Below are 24,828 nucleotides of genomic sequence, written 5' to 3'. Positions count from 1 at the left end.
AACATCCAGCCTGAGTCCTGCAGGAACCGAGCGTGGAGGGACCTTCACAGCACAGTTAAACCCCTGAAAATAAGGGGGCAAGGGAGAAAACCCAAACCAGACAGAATCCTAACTCCAGGGGCACCGCCTGTGCCGCTAAGAACTGAGGTAACAGCAGTGAGTTGTTTCTAGTTTGCTATGTTACACAGACTTTCAAATGAGTACTACCTCAATATTAAGAAGAAGAACAAAACCCACCCCAAAACCAACACCCAAACCAAAAAAACCACACAACCAAGCAGCCCCCCCCAACGGAAGAAAAATTAAGACAAGCTAGTGAGATAGGCATTATTACAGGATCTTTACAGCTGACTTCTGCTTTTTAAATTAATATAAAGGAATCGGTTTCTGGTTGTACTATTGTTTAATGTAGAAACGAAGCATCACAAAAAAAGACCTGTTGTGCTTTTTGGCATTTTGCGCTGACCCCTGCAAACTGTACAATAAGTTGTGTTCTCCAGAAACAGAAAATGAACTGGATTGTAATACAAAACTATTAACTGGTATAAACAAGTTACTGCCTCAATTATTAGAGTAAGCCCATTCAAAAAGGAAAAAAAAATAAAAAATGGCTGCAGCAAATAGTTAAGCATTTCTAGTTTTTGCCTGTGGCATTGACATTAATATTTGTATAAGCTTACTAGCTAAAGACATGCCATCGCAACCGCTAAAGAACGTTCACTTCCTAGTTTTGTATCTATTACATGAATATAATTTTGCACTGATCATACATCTAAATGAAATAATCCTACTGTAAAAGTGAATGCAGGGGCAGAAATATTAAATTAAAGCCACTGGTCCAAAAACTGTTTCTAGCAGGCTGGTCCACTTTTGATTTTCCTGGTCCTGTTCAGAAGATTAGCACTCTTGGTTGGTACCAAAAAAATCTACGATTGCTGGTCTACTGGATCTTCTATCGCTTACAGATGAACACTGGTCCAGTTCAGAATATTAAAAACAACATACGGTGGTTACTCGCTTAACAACCTACTGTGGTTCACGAGGAGTATGTTGCTCTCCAGAGTGGTTCTTTGCCACTTTTCTTCATAAGGCAGCAGCCAAGGCTAGGGCCTTCTCCCTTTTCTTGGTGTTTAGGATTAACTTTGCTACAATGCATACAGCAGAAAGGCCTTTCTCATATAACTTCTTATAGTACAGCATTTATTCTTTCTATACATCAGAAGAAAACTCTTGATGAAACCTTCCGTTCATAATAAGAATGCAACTCTTTTGAACTCAAACAGTTTTATTTAATGTTTTCTTGCAGACTTTCTGCAAAGTAGCTTCTTTTGAGAGAAGAGAGAAAGAAGGGGTTTTCAGGAATACCACGTTAAAAATGTGAGCCAAACTAAACATGCCATACACATGCTGATAAGAATTTAACACACATTCATCCGTATGGGCACTCTTCAGTAGACTGGACCAGTGTTTCAATGCAAATTCCAGCCCCCAGAGAACTACATGGTTTAGATTTCACAGTATGACTTTTCCCCCTGTAACCTGGGGGAAAAAACCTTAACTGGTTAATTGACCAAGTTCTTAGCTACTCTGTCCATCAATGTTCTGAGACATCAGAAAAGACTGGACCACTTCTTCAGTGGACTGAGGGCTGGTGCTTACGTCCTCCAGAGCATCTGTAACGGAGAACTGCCGATCCCGCAACCGGTTCCAATTGGCCAAAATATTGTGGTATTCAAAAACCTTCTCATAATTGCCAATGGAATTGTACAGTTTAATGAGACCTCTGTAATCATATTCAAGTCCACTGTATCCTTCACCAAAAAGCTTTTTTCCTAAAGAAATCCAAAAGAGAACAAAATTAAAAAGGTAATCCACCCATATGCTGCATCTTATTGCACACGTCAGTTTTACCAACAACATGGACCTGTTTGTTATGGCAAATCAAGAACACAAGCAACATGCAAGCTTCCTGGCTAACGGTCTGAATTCTACCTACCTGTTCCTTTAAGGGTATTGTAACTTGTCCTCAGGGGCTCTACTATCCGATCATTAATTGCACCACAGCTCTATGTGCATAAAAATCTACCAGTCATAAAGAAGGCAGTCATTTTGTGTCTCAATTTCACCCAAACTCAATTTAAACACAGTGAAGCTGTTTTCCAGTTTTCTACCTTAAAACCACAAATTTTTCTATAACACACTGTACATGACAACTGCATGACATAAGAGCATCTGTCACAAAATTGAGCTGCAGCATGTCCCAAAGATGCCTTTGATTTGGAATTGTAAGTTCACTGCAAATGATAACAGGCAAGAAAAATATTTAATGAAAGTATAGTTAGGCTGACAGGCACAATAGTTTTCCATTTCTTTCAAAATTTAACTACATTCTGCCCTTAAGTTCTGTAGCCTAAAGACTAACACCCAAGCTTTTAATTAATCAGTTTCCAGATGCTTCCAAGAGTGACATCTGATGGAGCACTGAAAATAATACAGTTCCAGAATTCAGCCCCCAGGAAAACATTAAAAAAAAACCCAAACAACATTATATTTAGATTAAAAACACATACAGTAAACATCTTGCATTTCATCAAGTTCTTTACTGAAAACTTTAATATGCTCTTTACTGTTGTTTCCTGTAGTATTAGATCTGCTATAAAGCCACATGTTGTAAGAATCACCTACCAATTGCTATGGATCTCAGATAAAGCTTTTCGGCATTTTCATACTGATTCATATCGTAGTTATAGAGAGAAGCTAGATGACCCACTGACAGGGCAACTTCATAATCTTCTTGACCCAGAAGCTGCTCCTTGATCTGAATTGCCTTGATATGCATTTCTTCTGCTTCCTGTGAGGATCAAAATTCACACAGGTCAGTCACACACCACTTGCCACACCGTAAAGAGAGGGAAAAGACAAGGTTTAAAGAAATGTAACAATGTCGTGGCTAAACAGTCTGTAGTGTTTTATAGAAGGCAAAAAAGTAAGAAAGTCAAAACCAAATCAAGTTCTCCAAAGTCTTAGTTAAGCGGATCAGCAAACAATATCACTTTTTCTGTGGGCAAAATTGCTGTCACCCTGTCTCTGAAGGCTTCCTGCACCTTCAGGGATTATTTTTGCACAAAGCTTTGGAGAGATGAATTATAAAGTACAAGTTTTCAATCATAAAGCTACCAACTGAGGTTATGAATTGTGGACATAGAAAATCATCATTTGTTGTGACATTTACAGATGCCTTGCAGATTTTAAGTCAAGACTTTACATCCATATAATCTCACCTTAAACTTTCTCATGGACTGATACAGTCTTCCAAGGTTGCCATAGTGTTTTGCTGTTTGTACATTAAACTCCCCAAAGGCTTTTTTAGCTAACTGGAGTGAGGATAGATGTAAGTCGTGAGCTTCCTGAAGTAACCTCTGCTCAGTTTCCTTGTTGTGACAGTCTATTGCAATCTCCTCCAGGATAAGTGCTGAGTATAGGAGAGAAAAACAACGTTACTGTGTTCCAAACAGAGAGAGATGTTAACTGTGGGTAGCAGAAAGCCATCTGCCAAGATGTCTAAACAGTTTGTAATAAACACAAATCCTGATTTCAAACGGGTATGACCAGATATCAAGCCCCCAACATATTTGTATATTCTGTATTTTTACTTCCTCCTCCCCCAAGTTCTCCAGCTAAGTTTTAAAAGAAGTTTCTTTGTATTTTGTATTTTACAAGCGTGTTGACAGAGAACACTGAGTGACCTCCACTGGAAAGAGACAACTCAAGTTACATCGCCTGTTAGGGAACAGGACAAACGTATCTGAATGACCGATTTCAAACTGCAGTTAAGGGCTCTACCTTTAACTCTCTTTGAAGACGCCAAGAGAAGATGGTCTTCTGGGAGAATGTGAGTTATAATGCCAATAGCACGTTCTGCATGGAATCTGAAAGAGTTAAATAAAAAATTCAAGATAAATATATTTAAGTTAGCAGTTGACTGATAAAATATCACAAACAAGAAACAGATGCATTTAAATTCTAATTGGAAAGTCTGCATCATTTAAGAAGATTTTTCTCCACTTAGAGTATTAAATTTGCTGCCAGTACCTCAAACAATTGTACTCACAGTGCATTGTCGAATTTTCCCGAGCTGTACTGGTGAACATATGAAGAGTAAGCCAAGTCTTCATGAGCTGTAGCTACATGTATGTTTTTACCTCCAAATACTGACTGCCGGATATCAAGAGCTGTCTGAAAGAGTTCCAAGAATACAGTTTCATCAATTAATGCAGAAAAAACCCAAATGAATCTTCTTCATTGGTAAAAAGAGAGGGGGGGGGAGGTCTACTGGCTCTGAAATTCTGTAGGCCTATACCTACATACTTGAAGCAATAAATATATAAAAACCACTTCAGAGTCAGGGGAAAACAAGAAAGCAAAACCCCCATAGTTGGGGGTGGTTGTTTTGTTTTTTTAAAGAACAAGCATTGCAGTAATTAAATCAACTATCTCTATGAATTAACTGGCTGAGTTTCAGTAGAAACATTTGAGAGATTACGAAATTAAAGTCAGACATTTGGTGCTGCTGCATACCTGATAGATGGCAACAGATTGGCATATATTGTCTACGTTGAGCAAGTAAAATCCATAGTCTAGTAGAGTATCAGAATATTTGGGATGCTTGGCTCCAAAATGCTCCCTGTAGAGATATACTTATATTATAAATTGAGGCAAGTTGAGCATAATTTTAAAAGGGTTTTTTTTTTTTTTTTTTGAATGCTACTTACCGGGCAAGGTATACTGCATGTTTTATCAGCTGTTCAGCCTTCTTAAATTCACGTTTTACAACACAAGCCTAAACAGGTTGAAATGAAGCATATGAAAAGGTGTATACTCAGAACTCATCTCCTCCAGGTACTGGCCCAACTGCTAACTGCGATTGTTAATTTCAAAATACCAACATGGTTACTAAAGGTCTTTTCAGTTATTTAAGAAAAGGTTCGCAGATAACATGACTAAAACTTCTATTTGTTCTGCCACAAAGGCCGAACTAAAGGGCTAGTACTGTACCTCGCCTAGATCAAACATGGCCTTTTTGTGGAATACTCTTGGGGTAACTGTCATGGTGTTCATTAGAACAGCTGCAACTCGGTTTCAGAAAGAAGGAAAACCACCAAAACCCCCAAAGGTCTGGGACTGAGGCAGACCAACTAAACATGAACAAGCCGCAAGGCTCACGAAAAGAACCTGGTTAGCCAAGTATTCTGGAGGTACTACCTATCCTCACCCATTCTTGGAAGTAATTTAGTTGCAAAAGAAACGTGGAAGATTTTAAATTCACCTTTGAAGCCTGTCGTAAAACATCCACTACTACTTTTACAGGCAGGCCCACCGTGATCTCCTTCATAGCTTCTATACACCATTTATAAGCCTGTTGAACAGAGAGGTACCAACATAATGAAGCTGGAACTTTACTACATTGCAACATTAAGAAAAACGTTACTCGACTCTGAAAAATAAACTGGTGATTTACATCACAAAATCTTAAAAATTCTGTTTAATTGCTTATGTGTAAGGAAACTTGTTCAGCTATGTCTTAAGACAGACTTAAAAAGCACTCTTAAGGTTAATACTGAATGTGTAAGTATTTTATACAAGTCTAAGGTATGTACTATTACTGTTACTTTTACAGACAAAAAAGGGTATTTTATAATCTTAAAGTAATCCTCATAATTCCTATTGTGTAGCACAGCTTCCTGGTCAGCGTACTTCAGTGCTAAAGGAAAATGTAACTGCTGTTTAAACTGTGGTTTAAGTCGCAGGTTTTTATAAAACAGGTGCAAAGAATTGTTACCTATGTTCTGCTATTCATTTTTACCTATTAAAATAAGCTTTTTAGAATACTTCATTTACAGATAGGTAGTATGTATTGGATATCTATCACAGTATTTCTTAATGTTGGTCAAAGTACTAAAGAGCTTGTAGACTAACTCAGAACAATACACAGAAAGAAAAACTGATAAATCAAATATTCTTCTGTACTGTCACACAGGTACCAAAAGAGATCAGGAACTCGAGCTAGAAAGATAATGTGAATAATGAGCCAGTCACAGAACATCCTCGCAGGTTTCATAACCAGTTTCCTGAAAAACACAAAGCAAAAATCCCACTCACCTCATCATAGTGGCTCTTGGCAAAGAGCAGCGCGCACAGCTCCCCATAGAGCGCTGCTTTGTTTGCTTGCTGACCGTGTTTTGCAAGTTTGTCCATGTAAGACTGAGCAAGTTTGAACGTTTCTTCTCCCAAGTGATATTTACAGTTACCGTTTCGAACGTGCAGCAACCTTTGGAAGATGTAAAGAGATCTGCTAAGTGGCGTCTGAATAAACCCTTTCAATATACAGCAGTACCGTGGGTCTGCAGTTCGGCATTATACTTACAATAGAACTGGACTGTCATCCCAACAAAACTGCACTGTCTGAATTGAGTAACACAGAACAACTATTTACAGAATATTGTTTCAGTACACTATGCTTTGTCTCTTGCATGGCAAGAACTTTTACTGTTAGAGATGTCAAATGATTTTACATATTGATGCAGTTTTACATATCCAATGCTTGAACCATTTTGGTGTGGTGGCTTTGTTTTATTTTTTTATAAAATCCATTCTTCTCAATGCTGACAAAATTCCATTTCCAAACCTCTGTAATATACAGTATTAAATCCCTTCTACCTCCTTTCCAAAGCATGATAAACTGAAACAGACACTGAATAAGCACAGACATAGCTAGTTTTCATGCATCGCTGCCCTTTTCCCTCAAACCTTACATAGCACGGTGCTTCAGAAGCGGCACTTCTTGTTTTGGGGGGTGTCTTCACAAGAAATTCAATCGCATCCATTTGACATGATATCCAGCACTGACGCAGCACCACCAGAAACTATGACTTTGTCAGCCCAGTTGACAACAACTCTAAAGCCCCTCTCCCCCCACCTTGCTCCTCTCCTAATTCGCTGCCCTTCCATCTGAAGGATTAACAGAAGCTTCACAAAACGACAGCCAGAGGCAGACAATAAACCACAGCACTATTGAAACATACTCTTGTTTCTCTAAAGAAGTAACAAATTTCAGCTTCTGGCATCTATTTAAGACAAAAGTGAAGAAGATTTTTATAAGTGTAAGCTGATGCTTATTTACTTTAAAGAGATACATTAGAAATGTGTGCATTATCATATTCCAAGCCTAAAGGGCAGAACTGTATCCCTACCCATTGCAGGCTAAGAAGAGACAGCTGTTCCGTCTCTATTGCCAATGCCAGCCATTTAGCACACATGAGATTTTGGTAAATTAACCTCCACTGCCCCTCCTGGAAATCTGTTATTAGACAATGAGTAACAGGGATTGAAAACCATCAGGCAAGCCTCTGCAAATCAGGAAGAGAAATGCACAAAGTGAAGCGAAGTAGAATGTAATGCTGTATTGCAAAGAGGCTAAAACTCTGAAAACATGAGCTAATGTATAGGTACAGCATTTTCTATCTTTTATGATATGTTTTGACAGCTCTTCCAATAAACCATTAAGGGGGGGAGAAAAGAACAGTGAAGGTTTGATCAAATGTTTCTCTTCTCTAAGCCTGTTTTGTGTTACCCTTTACCGTGAGTAGAGATTCCTAAGTTACTGTAGCCATGCCTCCCGCCATGGCAAAGTAACACATCTGAGCTGGCCCTGCAAATTCAGCCGCCTCCTGTACTTTCCTATTGAAATGTATCATTAAACTCAAATGCTAAAGGAAATAAAGTTCACATTTTCACAAGAAGGGAGTGGCTGGCAAGCGCGCAGCAGATGTGTATTAGCCACGCAAAGAGAAGATCAAAAGAAAAAGACTTCAAAATAAACCCAAAACCCTGAAACAAGCTATGTAAACAACCCCAAGCTTTCCAATGAGAAACACAGCAACATGGCTCAAAAACAGAAAGAAAAAAGCAATGACCACATTTTTCCTTAAATAAGGTCCAAGAACTAAATATGATGTAGAAGTGCATTGTGTTCTTCGTCACAGGCAGCAGTAAACTATCTAACACTCAAGCAAGAGACAGGAATTTTAAAGAAACTAGAGAGAAAAACAAAGCCATTACAGCTTCCTAAAGAAGGAAGCTATTTTGCCGACACCATTCACTTGGGAGCTGCTCTGCAACATCAAAACTACAAAGCCCAAATCCCATGTAATGGTATAAGTCAGTAGGGATAGTTCTGCAATTTAGATAAGTGCCTGCAAAAGATAACATCCAGTATCTGGATGCTTCAGTGATAGTGTCTAAAAAAAACCAAATTGACCAAAACCCAAGCTAAACCTAACCCAATCCTCTAGGATAAATGGAGTTTACGTGATCCGGTTTTGAGTAACAAAAAATCCTTTATTAAGCCAAAGGAATTTTAGAAGATAAAGTCGAGAGGCAGAATAAATGCCTTAGGACATTTATGCTAATAGCTATGAATCTTCTTTGATGTCTGCAGTAATAGCTTTGGGGGAATAACTTGCCCCCCACTCAAAATCATTCTCTAACAGCATACTAACATAGCAAACACATGTTACACAGCAGCTTAGGAAGTATAAAAACATGAGAAAAAAAAATACCCAAGAATCAGCAAAATGTGAAACAATGAAATGGGAGAACCATGTATTTGTAGTATGTGTTTGTGCCTTATTGTCTAACATATCATGAGAAAAGCAAACCAAAAGGAGCACATCACATGTAAGAAAGTAGTATACAACCTTGTAGAGATTTCACATCTTCAAATTTTCTCATGTATCTCCATGTAATTTACTACTGCTAGTACAAAGAACATCAAATTACGTCTAAATAACACAAAACTAATTCTTTTAAACTGCATACTACTAATAATGCAATGTATTAAACTCCCATAGGTTAGACTTTCTAGCTTTTAGAATAAGAGCAGCCACTTTTTTTTTTTTTTTGAGTGCCATATTTTCAAAAGCTGGACTTGAATTTTGTTCTCTTAAAACTCCACCCAACTCCAGTGCAAGCACAGCAGTAAGAACAAGATATTCCACAGTAGGGATTAATGGTAACAACAAAAAGGTTATCTTCCTGCCTCATGACTTCAAAGCTGCGTATAATTACTGCTCTCCCCCACAAAAAGGATTTTAGGTTTTACATACTGAGCACTTCTGAAAGTGTTTCAAATTCTTTCTGTTTGACACATTTCCAAACAAGCTATGCTGCTATTTGATTGTTTGGGAGATGCCCGACCACAAAGCAGTGTCTCCTCATTCACAGTGCTGCCCAGAGGGACTCAACATTACATGCAGGCCATCAGCATTCATTGCAAGAACAACGGCTGTCTCTACCCAAACAGAATTAACACCTCCAGTTCAGAAGAGTTCATTCTAACCTAGGATGGTTTTTTCTAGCACAAAATGAAAAACTTTCCACAGCCGTGTGGGCTGCATGCTGTTGTCCAACAGAGTTACCTTCTTCCTTTTCTTTACCATCTTTTCTTCTACTTGGAGAAGGGGAGGGAGTTTATTTTTAAGGCAACTTCTCCAGGTTGCCAAACAGCCCGATAAAACTAGGAAACATTTTTTAGATTAACTAGGAGGCAAAGGACCAAGCACTGACAGCGGTACTATATGACTCCCCAGTTCTAGGAAGGTGTGTATGTGTGCCCAGGCTTCTCCTGGCATCATCTCATTTTGGGAATGAAAGCCCGCAGCAGCCGGCAGGGCAAAACAAGGCAGAGCCGCCACCATTGCCATGGCCCTCTGGTTGGCACATAAAATAAGCCACTACTGGCAAAGCCTATTTACTCTTCATATTTGTCCAACCATAAACAAGATGCAGAGTTTTTTTGGAGCAGTTTTCCAAAACAAGTTTTGCCCTATATTCAGATAAATACAGTACATACTTTGTTGTTCATTACAGCACCTAAAAAAAATTAATCCTGTGTTAACTATGCTCACTAGTACACAGGTATTCAAGTGCATACCTGTAGCACGCAAAAGAGGTCAGTCGTGGTGTTACCAACAAAAACATCCTGGCTCCTTACTGCAGACTGCGTCAGTATACCACACATCTAGATACACAGAGTAAGAGCAGGGCAGCTAAACGCTAAAGTGATAATCTTCGAGGCTTCTGTGAACGGAACGTGAACCTCAACAGACCACACTACAGGCCTTGAGAAACAAGACAGGTACAAACCCCAAATTTCTCCTAAAAGCAAAAATTCTTCTTCTAATGTTTAAGCTGTGGCTGAAGGCGTCCACAGGAATTGGACATCTGGACATTTACCTAATCACATAGTTAAGTAGCTCAGCATGCAGGAAGAGAACTCACTGGATCTGGAATCAGGAAAGGTATGTTTTCCTTTTATTTCTGGTCATCTGTGTTTATGTAATTTGTGTTTGGATTTGGTAAGTTCCTGTAGTAAATATAACTTCAGCAAACACGAACACATAACATTCCTCCACGTGCAAAAACACTTTAAAAAACCACGGTGCCGAACCACTCTTACCGCCCAGCACCTGCTACCTATCGGGTATTACGTAGAAAGGCAAAACCATGTTTTTTTCCATTGAACTGTGCTGCCAGTTTGCAAGTTGAAACCCCAGGGATTAGTGTAAAACAAGCACCTTCCGATTGTCAGCTCTAGCCAGGAAGGTATTATGGTGCAGCAGAATACTAAAGGGACCATCTAAGCTTGATGGCTCCGAGGCAGTTGGTAATATATTAATGCATATTTCACAGTAAGACATATAGGAATGAAAGGTGAGCTCACCTTACACAACATTCTACAGCACGAAACCAATGAAGGATTTCATCGTGAAGGGTGCATAACTGAAGGCAGGAAAGAAATACCTTCTCAGCATCACTGTACCAGCCTGCATCTGACAGGAACCCCCCTGGAAAAAAATCAAGAACAAACAGAAATTTGAACAAACCAACCCTTTTTCTCTTAAAAAGGTGTTTTGCTAAGTCTTATAAGACGACTGCTTATTTCATAGAAGTGCATACTACATATGAGAATCCTGTCAAGCTTAAACCCTCCAATCCCGAATTGAAGAGGATGAAATACAAGAGTAGAAGAAGAATTCTCCTTTAGTTTAGGATGATTTTTTGGTACTATAAAGTTTTCCTACAGTTTTCTGTCAAGAAATACTTACCAACACGAAATTTATGCAGAGTCTTAACATTAAGCATCACATCTGCAAACAAATTTTAAATCTAAAACATTTGAAATAGCAAAGATAAACCTATATATTCTTAGATATTAAAACCCAATATATTTTTTCTTAAGACACCAAGTAGTTTTCTAAACATTACATTCCAAAACACATACATGTTCTTTAAAAAGAAATCACAGACATTAACATGAAAAAATTAGCATTAGCTTAACTAAAGCTTGCATGAAGAAGAGTATCACACTTTAAACAGCCTATCATCACCAGTTACCTAAAACAAAACCAATCTGGATTGCTTTTTCTTTTACAGCAGAATCTGATTCTGCTATGTAGGAGCACCGTCTACTGAAAGAATAGGCCAGTACAGAAGCAACTTTTACTCCGTGGTCCATCAAAGCCTGAAAACAGTGATGAAGCAGATGTCTGAAACAAAAGAAAACAGAATTTGATTACACATGAAGTTTTTAAAACACTGCAGTCAGTTGGCTCTTGAGTGCCATGAATTCAAATGGGTAGTGATTCAGAGAAATAACTCCAACCCTCTCTCAAACCAGACCCAGATGAATACAAGCTTAATTGTCAATCTCAAGGCTAATGGATTACAGTTGTTGGATTATCCAACAAATAAAGTGAGTGTACACAAAGTTCTTTACAAGGACACCCTCCAGTGTAAGCAAAACACGAGCTACCCAACACAATATTAAAACTGGAAAACAACATTTTCAGCTAAAACTTAGAGGGGGAGGAAGCCTCAAATCCACCCTTACCCCACAACTCCCACAGAAATTGCAGATAAATGAGCAGTGAGGAACCATTAACACCACACACATGCAAACAATGGGAGGGAGGGACGTCTGAAGACTCAAAGCTTATTCTGGTTACAAAGCATGTGATCTAAAAAAGTCAGGTTCTGAGCATAACACCACAAATTGGAATAGTTATGACAGGAAAACTCTCCAAACTGGGGCAATCCTACCTATCAGCTTGATAACCCTTCACTTAGGTTTTGCTACAACAGCAAGAAACAGGTATTTCGACTGCCACTGCTCAGGGACCAACTGGGCATTGATCAGTTGGAGTTTTTGCATCGCTTGTTTTTCTTGTTTGTGCTTCCCCCTCCTTCTCTCTTTGTTGTTTTTCCTCTTTTTTAATTATTAAATTGTCTTTATGAAAGTCATGAGTTTTCATACTTTTACCCTTCCAATTCTCTCCCCCATCCCGCTGGGTGGGTGAGCGAGCAGCTGCGTGGTGTTTAGCTGCCTACGGGGTTAAACCACAGCCTATCAATAACAAACAGAGCACTTCGGGGACCAAGTACCACAGATGACTTGGTACATTTACACAGAAGTTCTGATTGTATCAAAAAATAAAACAAAGAGAAAGAGACTTTGTAACTGAAAAGTTCATCTGTAAATCCAAGGAAATATTCTTATGGTTAATAGACAGGCTAGGAAGACCAAGAAAGTTAGAGATATCTTCCAAATTCAAAACCTAGATCAAGAGGTGAGAGCTGAAACAGGAATTATCAATATACTAAGATACTTGCCTTTTATCTAAAGCTCGTAGCACCTTGGCAAAAACTTCTAGTTCACAAAATTCACTACCCAGCTGGCATAAGCGACCCTGTTGGTAAAGCTGAAAGAAAAATACAAATAAACTTTAGAACTTAAGACCCAGTTCTTCTGGGAAATTAGCTTAATATTAAAGATGACTTAGGATGAAATCTAGACTTCAAAGTATTGAAACACAGCAGACTAAATACTCCATTATCTCCACACAGGAGCACAACTTTAGCATGTGTACTCAGTTTTTAAACACTATGAGAGCTCCATAGGTGGTTTCAAGCTGTTTTTATCTACAAATGTATTTTCAATTACTTACTATGTCCACCTGCATCATAAAACACTGCAACACCTAAGCTAAAAAGCCAAGACAAAAAAAACCTCCTGAAGTTAGCAAAAAATACAATTAGTAGCTTGGTAATAAATGCTTTGAAAACATTTTTTAGATGACACAGAATCTAGCATACACCAGTGCAAATAGATTTTGTATTATATATAAATATATATAAACAACCCCCAAACCCACAAGTTCTGCAAGGGGTGACTCACCAGTATCCCGAGCTAAAGACAGGCATGAGCCCTGACCCCATTAATACCTGAGCTTACACAAATAACTCCTGCATGAGTAAATGGCAAGTGCACAAAACCAGATTCCCTTGAGTTTTATCAAAAGCAATGACTAGTTTTAGGTCCAAACTGATTTGTGTCTGCAGATAAGCAAATATGTCAAACAAACCATGGAGACAGTTCTTTATGCAATGCATAGTTAAGTTGCAGAACTTTCTGCCACATTATGCTATAAATGCTAGAATTTATGTAGGTACAAAAGCGACTGCACAAATATATGGCAGAAAAATCCACCGTGGGCTATTAATTCCTGGTATCTTGAAGCCCCTGAACCACAAATGAGTGAAAGCAGGGTCTGTAACCCAAGGAAGCACCACTACACACTTGCCATAGTCATATGTACCATCACCAGCCTCTGCTAGAGGCGCAGCACTGGATCACACAGGACTGTTGCAGTACAACCATTTGTTATTTTAGGTGTTGTAGAAAAAGCACACACACGCACTTTATTAAAAAAAAATAAAGAGAAATCTTTTTGTGAGGCAGTGACTCCACGTGGAAACAGGGAGAAGCCAGGAGCTCACATCTCACAGGCACTTCTCTCTAGAAGCTGCATCTTTCACCACAGGTCATCCAAGTCTCATTTTTCTTCTTTTGTGGTATCTGCACTATGTGATGATCGGGAAACTACTGTTTACCCGTAGACACAAACCACTTGAGTTTCATGCCATCATGAGCACACAGGTAAAGCACTGCTAGGTCGCACTCTTAAGACTTATTCAGAAAACCCTAATTTTTAGTCCATATGTTAAGACATTCAAACACACACTACCCAAGATGGCTATATCCATACCTACTGCAGGGCCCTCTGTGCTATCTAAGCAGATTTTACAGCTATGAGGAACTGTGACATGAGTGCAGCTACCCTTACGATGTATGCAAAAGTAAGACCAAGAGAACACATTATTTAGAGATGCTCAACTGCAAACACAGATTTAATGAAAATGTTAATATTCCTCTCAGTTTTTATAATTCCTTTAAAAAACCCTTTATTGATAAGCATCTTGTGACTGGTTTACCTTTTTCTCCACAAACACTGGAAGCACATGAATTAGTATTCAAAACATAGCATGCAAGAACATCTCTGAGCCAAAAATTTAGTTTTAGTCAACTCTTCTTATAAAAGCATGACACCGATTCTACAGCACAGCGAGTTTGTTATTTTAACAACAGAACCTACAAAAAAAACTTCAAAAATACTTTGACCTAATAACGTCAATTGCCAGAAACGAATGTTTTCCTTTTAGTCATCTATTTCACTGGGGGAGGAAAAAAAAAAAAAAAAGGAAGTCTTTCAAAAAACAAGTTTGCATGCAAAGTTACTCCTCAGATAAGACACTGGAGTGTCCCTGTACTTCAAAGGGATCAGAGTTTCTTCTGAAGCTATATTCTCTCTGGCAGTGAAAGAACATCCGGTCTGGTGTATTTAAAAACTGCAGTCATGGTTAAGTGTTCTCATTTTCTTCAACACAGCTGTCTAACGCTACCTGTTCTAGAAAATCTAAACCTTATTTTCCACAATAAAAAAAAAAAAAAAAAAGATTGAATCTTGCCTAGTATTCCATGCCCAAAACTGAAGGTGGATATCTTATTAATAATTGATAGATCATTTCTGGAAGAAACTAAGACACATACCCAAGCTATTTTACCATTATTTAAGACAATCAAAAGTACGATCGCATGTTCAACATTTAGACTTTCAATCAAGCACATTATCATTTCCCCTTATCACCTTTCAGTGTTAATTACAAATTCCAGAGATTATTCTGATACTAGTTTACCAAATACTAACTGTAGTAAGACAGTAAAAAAAATAATTTATGAAGTGTCATGAACACATGTTGTAACATGCCCACTGTTACATGCGATTCTTAAATTCCTACTGAATAAGCGCCCTGGTTGGGAGGGAGAGAGAGGGAAGGTCCCAAACTACATCCTCAATTTTGATACGTCAGTTGTTTCAGGTGCATGGTAAAGTTTGGATTATGGCCCAAGGGTCCAAGCCTGCTATTTGCACATCTTTCATCCCAATTCAAAGGTAAACACTTGCACCATTCTGGCATGCAAAAAACCCAACTTATTTTCACTGGTATAACCAGAAATACAGTATCCTAGAGACATTTACCACACTATTCACCCCTTCCCTCGACACACTGGCAAACATCTTTAAGGAACTAACTCAGCTTGAAGTCTCTTGAAACTGTTGTTGCTGTTACAGCAATATTTTCAAACAAAATTTGACATGGAAATAGTGAGTATACGTCAAACTGTGAAGCAATTCCAGGAGATTCAGTAACGCTCATTTGTTCATTGAGAAGCAGTTGCAAGCACTGAAGAAATGGTTCTCTTGTTAAAGCTCCAGAGACAAAATTCTTGACCACAAGCCTTGCTACATAACACGAAAAACAAAACAAAATAGTGATTCAACAAAAACATGCCCTGACAAGAATGGCAGAGGTTTGGACTTCTGAAAAACTATTCTTTTCTTAAGAAAGAAATGTCTTTTAGACGCAAACTTAACCTATTTGGAGCTTATTAGAGATTCATTTTTCTTTAACTATAGAAAAAATTAATAAAAGCCTACAATGTGACTTCCAACTTCATCAGCTCACACTGACACATTAGTTCTGGCACTGAAGACAGGAAACAAGATACAAATTTAATATATAGGCATATTATTACACCATGCACAAACTGTTTTGTATAGCTGTGAGAAAAATCACCATGATCCTCCTTCAAGATCTAAGGCTTAATATTTAACTCCTAACATATCAAAAGCTGCATAGAGCTGTGTCCCCAATTAAACATATTAGTAACATTAACTTGTAACTTATCTATTATTGTATCATGCACATGTAATTCTATTAAAATTTTGTCAGATTTCTCTCTCTGGATAGATTAAGCTGAGGTCTAATTGCTTCCTAGCAAACCCCTGAAAATAAAGACAAAGATATGCTAAACTGCTAGCAAAAGCAAAGCCGTAGCACAAAAGAAAAAGCTATACAATATTTCTATCACCAGCATTCTGGGCCATTTCACTATGTACAAGCACAAGAGAAAAAATTTGTTCTAAACCTAATGAAAAAAATAATAAAAATAAAGATCATTTTTTAAAGCAGCTGGAGATTAATTCTAACCAGTTGTAAAAGGACCCTCGAGAAGAGGAACTGTAGCATACGCAGTTTGAAAAATATGCTCCTATTGCTCCAGTTTGGAAGAGGACTGAAAAATTAATATGGATGTTTCAGTAAGAATTAAAGATAGAAGGAATTCCAAGGAACTCCCCAGTATGGTTAGTAATGTCTAATAATGTAATGTGGAATATCATGCCAAATTTAGGAAGGACTGCACGCTTCAACAAACATCAGTATTTAGGAAAAAAGTTTGGCTGTAATCACAATCTTCCTTCCCTACTTAACAAGGAAGGAAAAAAGTTTCCTGAGAGTCAACAGTGCACTGAATCAATCTGTTGACAAATGACTCATTATAAATGGGGTGGGGGGGAAACAGCCTTAGAAAATAATCAGTTAGAAATTTAGGTACATTCGATTCTTTCAAATCAATTTCAAAACCATCTACTAAACTTCTGGACAAGCACTAGTTCTGTTGGATATTATTTAAGGCATAAAAAAAATAAGCAAACTTTGCAGCTCTTCTTTGAAAATACACTGTCAATTATGAGGCTGATCTTCATGAACCTCAATCAAATAAATAACCAAGAAAAAACCCCAACTTTATTGAATAAGCCTAACTTCAGGGACAATTTTTAGAGCCTACTGCTTTCACACACCAGCACTTCTCCACATCTTCCCCCTCCCTCCTCTTTTGGGCCCATATCAGTGAAGCTTTTTGTTTCACATCTACACAGAGTCCAGCAATAGGGATACAAAGCCTGAGCCTTACAGTCACACACACGTATGATTCTCCGGAGCAGTAAGGGGGGAAACCCAGTTTGTTTTGATGTTAAATCAGTACAAAGAAAATTAAGTGGGAACAGGAATTACAGTTTCAGCAGGAGCTGAACATGTCTGTTCATAATGTGACCTCATGATCTGAATTATGATTTCTAGTGTCTGAGACTCAACATGGATATTGAAAAAATAGGGAAGCTAGAGCATATTACGATTAGAAAACATGCTCCATAGTTAGAGGTTGAAAAAAAAAAAAAAGTACAAACTGAGTTAGGAGAATGGCAACCAAAGGCAAGAAGTTTCAAACCAGTACAGATATGACAAGGAAAGATGGTTCAGTTCTAGTCTAAATTTAGACTATAGAAATAAGACACACGTTAAAATAAAGAGTAATAATAATTGGAAAAAACCTCATGAAGTGATGATTCTCCTCCACTGTGAGGCTTTAATTTAAAAAAAGAGGCGATACGCAATTTAATTCAAGCAGCATTCGGTGAAGTCTGACTGCATGCGCTGCTCTGGAAGTCTAACCAGATGATCAAAATGGTTGTACGTGTGTGCATACATGCAGAAATCATAATCGTTTCCCAAATATACACTTAATTTCTGACTCCAAAAATACAGCAGCATGAATGTAAGTCTTTGTGAAGTCACACTGCTCGGTCACAGCAGAGGTTCTACAATACATGACCCATTCGCTCTGGGATTTTTTGCCTCTCATACACTGCTCATTTATAACCTTGTTTGTGCTCCTCTGGTCAGAAAACCTCAAAACTAAAGCAGTACAGCTACACTTCATTTCATGGGTAGTTTATCCTCTTCGCTCTCAAATACCCGGGAGACTGAAGCCTTGGGACAAGTGAGTTTTATTCTAATCTTATAGAAATTATGTTTATTATCATTCTTCATCAGTAAAAACAGTCTCTACTGCAATGCAGAGAATGGACATTTATTACTTATTGTGAACAGTCAGCAAATTCTCGTTTATTAATTTTTTTTGGTTCAAAGAATATCTAGATGTGATACAAGAGCTTTTATTTGCCATGCTTCTTTTTTAGATTAGCAGAATACAGTGAGGAACATAATACTGCAGCAACACTCATTAGAGAAGCTGGAGCTATCAGGATCTAAACTCAAATTCTAGTATTTTGATTCACATCAAGGTAGGAGCACTTCAGAAATTTTATCTACCACTTCAAAGAGAAAGCATGATTATAACCTTCTGGATTTTGTCTAAAAATTTTAATGCAAAACAAGTTAGTAGAGTGCAATTACTAAAGGTTACAGGTCTGCACTAAAACAAATTAATGTCATCTCCAATTGTTCTTGTGGTTAATGATCTCATCAGAAAACATTTGACCCAAATGATTTTCAAGAAAAACCCATGTAAAAAAAAGAAAAAACCCACACAATCCAGAAAAGACCTTCCAAAAAGAAAATAAACATTGCGTGAAGCTCCTTGTTAGCCAATACGAGTCCAAGATCAGCCTGCTAGTGCGTAACTGCAACAAATACCTATGATGGAAAACGCTAAAACTAATGAAGCGGTATCTCTTCAAAAGCACCATGAGAACCAAAGAAATGACACAATTATGCATAATAGAATATAAAGCTGAGGCATGGGGGAAAGAATTGAATTCTATGTAAGACACTAACTGAACAGTCATGGGACTAGATAGTTCAAGATTGTTTCTGCTGACAGAAACTAGATTCTTTGCATGAACTCCCTTCCTCAAAACACTATCCTCTCCCCAACAAACCACAATAATATAATAATTCGATTTTTGGTTTTTTAAGGACTTACCATTTATTCCAGTTGTCACCTACTTTTTAATACGGAATTTTGGTATTTACAAATGCTGCCTACCTGCCAGGCATGTCCTATTTGAACTGAGATGCAGCATATTTCTTTCTTTGGCTTCTAAAAGCTAGCCACCCTCTTTCTCTTCCCCTCCAAAAAAAAAAAAACCCAAGAAAGAGAATCTAACTAGTTTTACTAGGAAACAACACAACCAGGATATACGTAAACCTGGCAAAGACACAAAGGAAACAAAATACGTTAAGTTTGCAGATTTTTTTTCCCCCCAGATGCAGGTGTTACAAGCAAAAATACTAGTTATTAAACTCTTCAAAATACAGCCGTGATTAATAAGACATTTTAATATTTTTTAGCACAAACGTAGACTTGAAAAATTTCCAGGATATCTTTACCAGCATTCTGCTCTGTCTCTATTATTTTTCTAATGGTTGCAAGGAAAAGTCAAATGCCGTTTGAAAAACATTATAATAATAAAAAAATCCAGAAACACCTGGCTGGACCAGTACAGGTTTGTTGTTTTACTACAATCATGATTATTTGCTACTGCCTTTTTAAGTTTTAGTTTAAGAATGTTTAAGAATGCTACAGAAGGATAAATATGCTTAGTATTAGGAACCTGCCTGCTTCTGTCACCTTGCAGCAGAACCCATTTCTTACTGTGTCCACAACAAAGATCATTCTGCAACTGCCCCAGGTTTGATTCCTCATTGTAAACTGGGAATGCACAGGTTTATAAGGCACATCCTGCAAGCACAGGTTTATAAGGCATGTCCTGCAAGTCAGCAGTTCTGGAATATGTAGAATTAAAAGTAATTGGATTTGTTCAGGAATGGGAAATAAAGGCAATATATTATGACAATAGAAAAATCACTGGATTATAGGGTACCTTGGGGACAAAAAACCAAAGACCAAGACACTCTGCTAGTCTTTTTGTTCCTTTTAAATAATAGCACATTGACTGTCTCCGCTGTGGTAACAGCACTGTGTCCTACCTAGGTCTTCTTAACCAAGCTGAACAGGTTGGCAAACTGTGCAAGATTGACAAATGTCAAGTTAAGTGTTCATACCAATGAATAGGATAAATATGTTTTGTATGGCCACAGCCAATTAACACCTGTGTATGCAAGTAAAATCTGGCTGATGCTACCCTTTATTTTTTTGCAAAATCAGTGGTAGTTCCTCCAATATCACAAACCATGACTAACGCCTGGATAACAAACCATTACTTACAAGGTTTGAGAAAGACATTTTTACTCCTTTTAATAATCACAGAAAGAAAGCGATTACTTTTTTTTTTTTTTTAAGGTCTAAATGCAAGTATATTCATGCAAATCCTCAATTACACACCACTTTTCCTCAGCTGTATTTAAAGAATAAGTAGTATTCCATAGGATACTAACAACTAACTGACACCCCTTCAACACAGCAGCAACCACCACATAATCAGAACAAGAATTTAAGTCTTCTAGTTTGTCTTAAAGGCTGTTAGCAACTTTGGAAATTCTACTTCTGCTTTAAAGAACTTGATAGTCAGAATGTATTGAACATAGCTCACCAACTTGAAATGGTATTTAAGATCCACATGGTTTTGAAAGTAACTCTATCCAGAGCCAAAACAGTAAAACAAGGACCATAAACAACATGAGAGGACTGTCCAAAGGTGTGATGTTGTCCTCATTCTAACCTAATTCAGCTCTGTTATTTGTATTGCTGTAGCCATCCAAATACAGAAAACAAGAACTGGTTATTAAGCACTGTACAGGTGCCTAGAAAAATGCAAACACTGTTCCAGAAGATTTGTAATCTGGCTAGGCTTCAAGGCACTAATTGCAGGCAGACATCTCTGCATATAGAACACCATTTAGTAAGGACTGATGACTTCCTTTCAGTATCCGATCCAAGGTTTAGTTACATTTATGTATAAGATATAAAAACACCCCAAGCAGTCAAGGCGTGGAAGACTAGCGTACCACTGGCAGCAATGGCAAAACACTGCACCGTGTAGCTTAGTTTTATTTATTCTGTACATGGACATCTCATAGATGTGTATTTGTAAGAGGCACATAGGTGTATCTTACATATTTTATGTCAAAGATTGTCCTGTTGTAAATGACAGAAATCATAGGAAACACAATGCAAATTACTATCATTAACAAAAGTTATACTGGCTAGTGATTCGTACAACAGAAACATTATTTTGAGGACAGGTACTTAGCAAGTTTATTATCATCTGCCCAACGAGACAACATACCAATGTACACAAGCAGAATAAACTGATTAGAATGTCTCTTTAGAAGTCAGATCTATCACTGGATTTTCTTTCATTATGGAACAACTCCATATGAATCTGATTCAATGCAACCACTTAAGAGTGCTAATAAAAGGATAAGAAGTCAATGATCTATTAAGCTCACCTACAGATGAGTTTTTAAACAATTTGGGAATAATAGATACTTGGATATTCCTATCGCTAGAAGGAGTTTTTTGTTTTATGCTTTTAAAAGCCACCAAGTACCATCCTTTCATCCGAATGAACATCTGGACTGGCGATGCCAAGAAAGTTTGTCAATGGTCATACCTACTAACAGTTAAAAACAAACTCAAAAATATTCTTCCACATTGTTAGTTCTGTATCTTTAGCCTTTATCTGACAATTGCCATATGTCAACCACATCATTATCTGTGAACATGCTCATAAGCGGTAGAAAGGGGTTTCCATACTTCTCAACATGCAAGACAGACAAGGAATAGCTAGTATACAGAAAACGTACATCCCTGTTTCAACATGGTAAAAACAATTTCCCTGTCTCTAGTTAAGAGCGGCCTTCCTTATAAATACTATTACTTTCTCTATATGTGATGGGCCACTGCCCTTGGTTCATAAAGATTCATCTAAAGAATTACTTCATTTAGCACGTCCTACATTTCCAGAAATTTACTGGCAGAGTAGGGTTATCCCCCCCTTTTTTTTTTTTAAACACACATTGCTTCTCTCCTGAGGAATGCTCATTTCCAGCCATTCTTCTACATGGATGCAATGTCTATTTAATGGACAATCTCAGTGTACCTTTAACTCTAGATGTTTGAGAGGCAGATGAATGAGAAACAGCCCTTTCATGAAAGAATGATTTAAGGCTAATAAACTACATCATTAAACAAGTCTCAATTCTTTTCATCTAATTCCTACCTGATCATTAAAGAAGGTACAAGAGCATAGCAAACTCTCCTCCTTTTACCACTGACATCACCTTCTCCAATACATTAAAAAAAAAAAAAAAAAGAGAGGGAAGGGGTGGGAAAGGAAAAAATATATCCCAACGCAGACAGCTTGGTCTCATCCTGCCCCTACCCCTCCTCTGGCTCCAAAGGCGGGGAGACATCTTCCCCCGCCCCTGGGCCTCACCCCACGGGCCCCCAAGGGCAGGCCCCTTCTCCGCGTCCTCCACACGGGGTTCCCCCCGTCTCCCTCCCCGCGGACCCCGGGCCTTTCATGTGGGCCGGGGGCCTGCGACTTCCTCTCCTCCACTCGTGGGCTCCCGGCCCTGCCCCAGCCTCCCCCCGTAGGCTCCTCTCCTTCAGCCGCAGCCCGGGCGGCCCCACACAGGCCCTCACTCCCCCAGCCCGTCCTTCCGGCCCTAGTCCGCACCGCCGCCGAGGCCCTGCGCCCCCTCACCCCCGAGCCCTCCGAGGAGAGGCCCGGGGCAGGCCAGGAGCGGACCTTCCCTCCCTCCTCCTCCCCCGGCCCGCTTCTCCTTCCATCTCCCCCGGGCCCAGCCTCGCTTGGCTCCCCGCCGCCTACCCCGTACCTTGTAGTACACGTCGAACTGGATGTTCTCGGGCAGCGAGCGGATGTCCCGGCGCCGGGCCCGCCCGTAACTATCCACCACGGCCGAGATCGCCGTGTTATAGAGCGTCTCGGGCACCCACTCCAGCTCCACCGCCGCCATCTTGGGTGTGCGGAGCCGCCTTCCCCCCACCCACCTCCCCCCCGCCTGCTTGCCCGGCCCGCTCCACCTCCCGCGCCTCACGCCCCGGGGCTCCCGCCGCGCTGCCCGGGGAGAGAGAGGCGGCAGCGGCCGGAGCGCGGAGGATGGGGGAAACGATAGGGAGAAGAAAGGAGGGAAGGGAGAGCGAGGCATCCGTCTGCACGGAGACGCGAGAAAACGAACGTAGGGCAGAGGAAGAAGCCCAGGGCAGCGAGGAGCTGTGGGGCTACGAGCTTATATCGAGGGGCTGAGAGGAAATATGGGGGAAAGAGGGTGTGGGGGCAAGGGCAATTTCTGTTAGTAGAGAGAAGCGAGGTGGTGTGGCAGGATCGTGGCCTAGGCCTTCAGGTGACCACCCCTTGCCCAGCATGGGCCTTGAGGGTTGGTGGCTCTGGGGGCTTTATTTGTATGGGAGGAGCAGGCTGAGCACCCCAGCACCTGGCTTCAGTGGGGACCTTGAGTGCTCCCCTCACACACTGAGCTCCAGGGCATCCCCAGCAGCACCCCTCCTGTGAGTGGAAATGTTGGTATTTACAGCTTCACCTGTGGTAATGTACTGCTAATATTGGGCCTTCTATGGCTTTCAGGTGTGTTGGCAGGTCAAGGTGAGCATTACTTGGGAGTCCCGTGTTTGAGAGGGTTTGCTAACTTACCTGAAGTGCACCTGTGTTGTCTGGTGTTCCTCCTCGGCTGCCATGTGGTAAAACCACCCTTTTCCCTGCACAACTTAACTCCGTGACCCCTTGTGGAAATGGCAGTATATTTTGTCAATATCTCATTATCTTTATCAAGATGTTTGAGGCATGTTCTTCTTCCTTATTTGCTTTCCATGTGGGGCTTGCACACACCACTAGGAACATATTGGATAGTTCTCGGACACAGATGGTAGATTTTTAGGCAGAGGCATTTAGATTACTTGGTCTAAAACAGAGTTGCACTGTGTTGTAGCCAGTGATTTAGCCACCCCAGTGCAATGCAGGCAAGGACTCTGAGATTACTACTTGGTGTAGGTTTTGATATTGCACTAAGTTAACATCACTCAAGTTTGACTGCTCTGGTGTGGTCTTGAATGATCAGCTTTTATTCATAGTTAAATATTTTGTGTTTTCTAAGCTTTTTATCATACACATGCGTAGAAAAACCCAAACCCTAGATGCACTAACTATAGTAGGAAATATTTCTCCTTTTGTCAAGTCTTATTTTGGTTTTCTTAGCTAATGTAGGACCGCTACTGTGACTTACCGTTTGTTCATTTTTATTTTAAAAGTTACAGGAGGCAGAGCTTCTACCGTTTCACTTTGGAGACTGTTTTTAATAATCCTAAATTGTTGCTATTCCTCCCTCCCTCTGTTTTGTGAGAGGACATTATTCCTTGTCCTTTACTTGCAGAAACAAATGTTATGGGGTGGGAAGAAAGGAATGTGACATAAACAGACCATGGAAGATTGCCTTGTCTCCTTTTGCTTTTGCCTATTGGTGGCTTCACTGTTAGTTTTTTATTGTTTTCTGAGATGGTGTGGATTTTTTTTCAGGACAGACAGCTGGTTTCTATTGGCAATTAGTCCCCCCTGCCCTGAGAGGCAGAGGATATTTACCTCAGTTACTTTGTAGAGAGCTAGTTTGGAGGCCTGTTAGAAGAAGACTGATAAGGCAGTTTTCCAGTGCATGAAAGAAAAAGTCATTGATAATACAGACAAAATGGTAATTCTTGAACTTATAATGTTCCTTATTTTGCTTTAA

At 39.3% G+C, this 24,828-nt stretch overlaps 1 protein-coding gene across 1 annotated transcript; it reads right to left on the bottom strand.

Moving 5' to 3' along the window:
* Positions 1 to 1,267: 1,267 nt before the first annotated feature.
* Positions 1,268 to 23,078, bottom strand: APPBP2 (amyloid beta precursor protein binding protein 2). Its single transcript, XM_054847533.1, has 13 exons — positions 22,909 to 23,078; positions 12,730 to 12,818; positions 11,455 to 11,606; positions 10,781 to 10,904; positions 6,160 to 6,328; positions 5,327 to 5,416; positions 4,773 to 4,840; positions 4,579 to 4,684; positions 4,112 to 4,236; positions 3,844 to 3,929; positions 3,282 to 3,472; positions 2,686 to 2,851; positions 1,268 to 1,832 (listed from the first exon to the last, which is right to left on the bottom strand). The coding sequence occupies exons 1-13, from the start codon at positions 23,047 to 23,049 to the stop codon at positions 1,579 to 1,581; spliced, it is 1,761 nt and encodes a 586-aa protein (XP_054703508.1). The 5' UTR covers positions 23,050 to 23,078; the 3' UTR covers positions 1,268 to 1,578.
* Between the last annotated feature and the right edge of the window lie 1,750 nt (positions 23,079 to 24,828).

This window comes from Grus americana, chromosome 19 (genome assembly GCF_028858705.1).
Source record: "Grus americana isolate bGruAme1 chromosome 19, bGruAme1.mat, whole genome shotgun sequence".
Taxonomy (NCBI): domain Eukaryota; kingdom Metazoa; phylum Chordata; class Aves; order Gruiformes; family Gruidae; genus Grus; species Grus americana.
The sequence above is the reverse complement of the archived record's forward strand: the minus strand, read 5'-3'. Positions and strand labels throughout refer to the sequence as shown.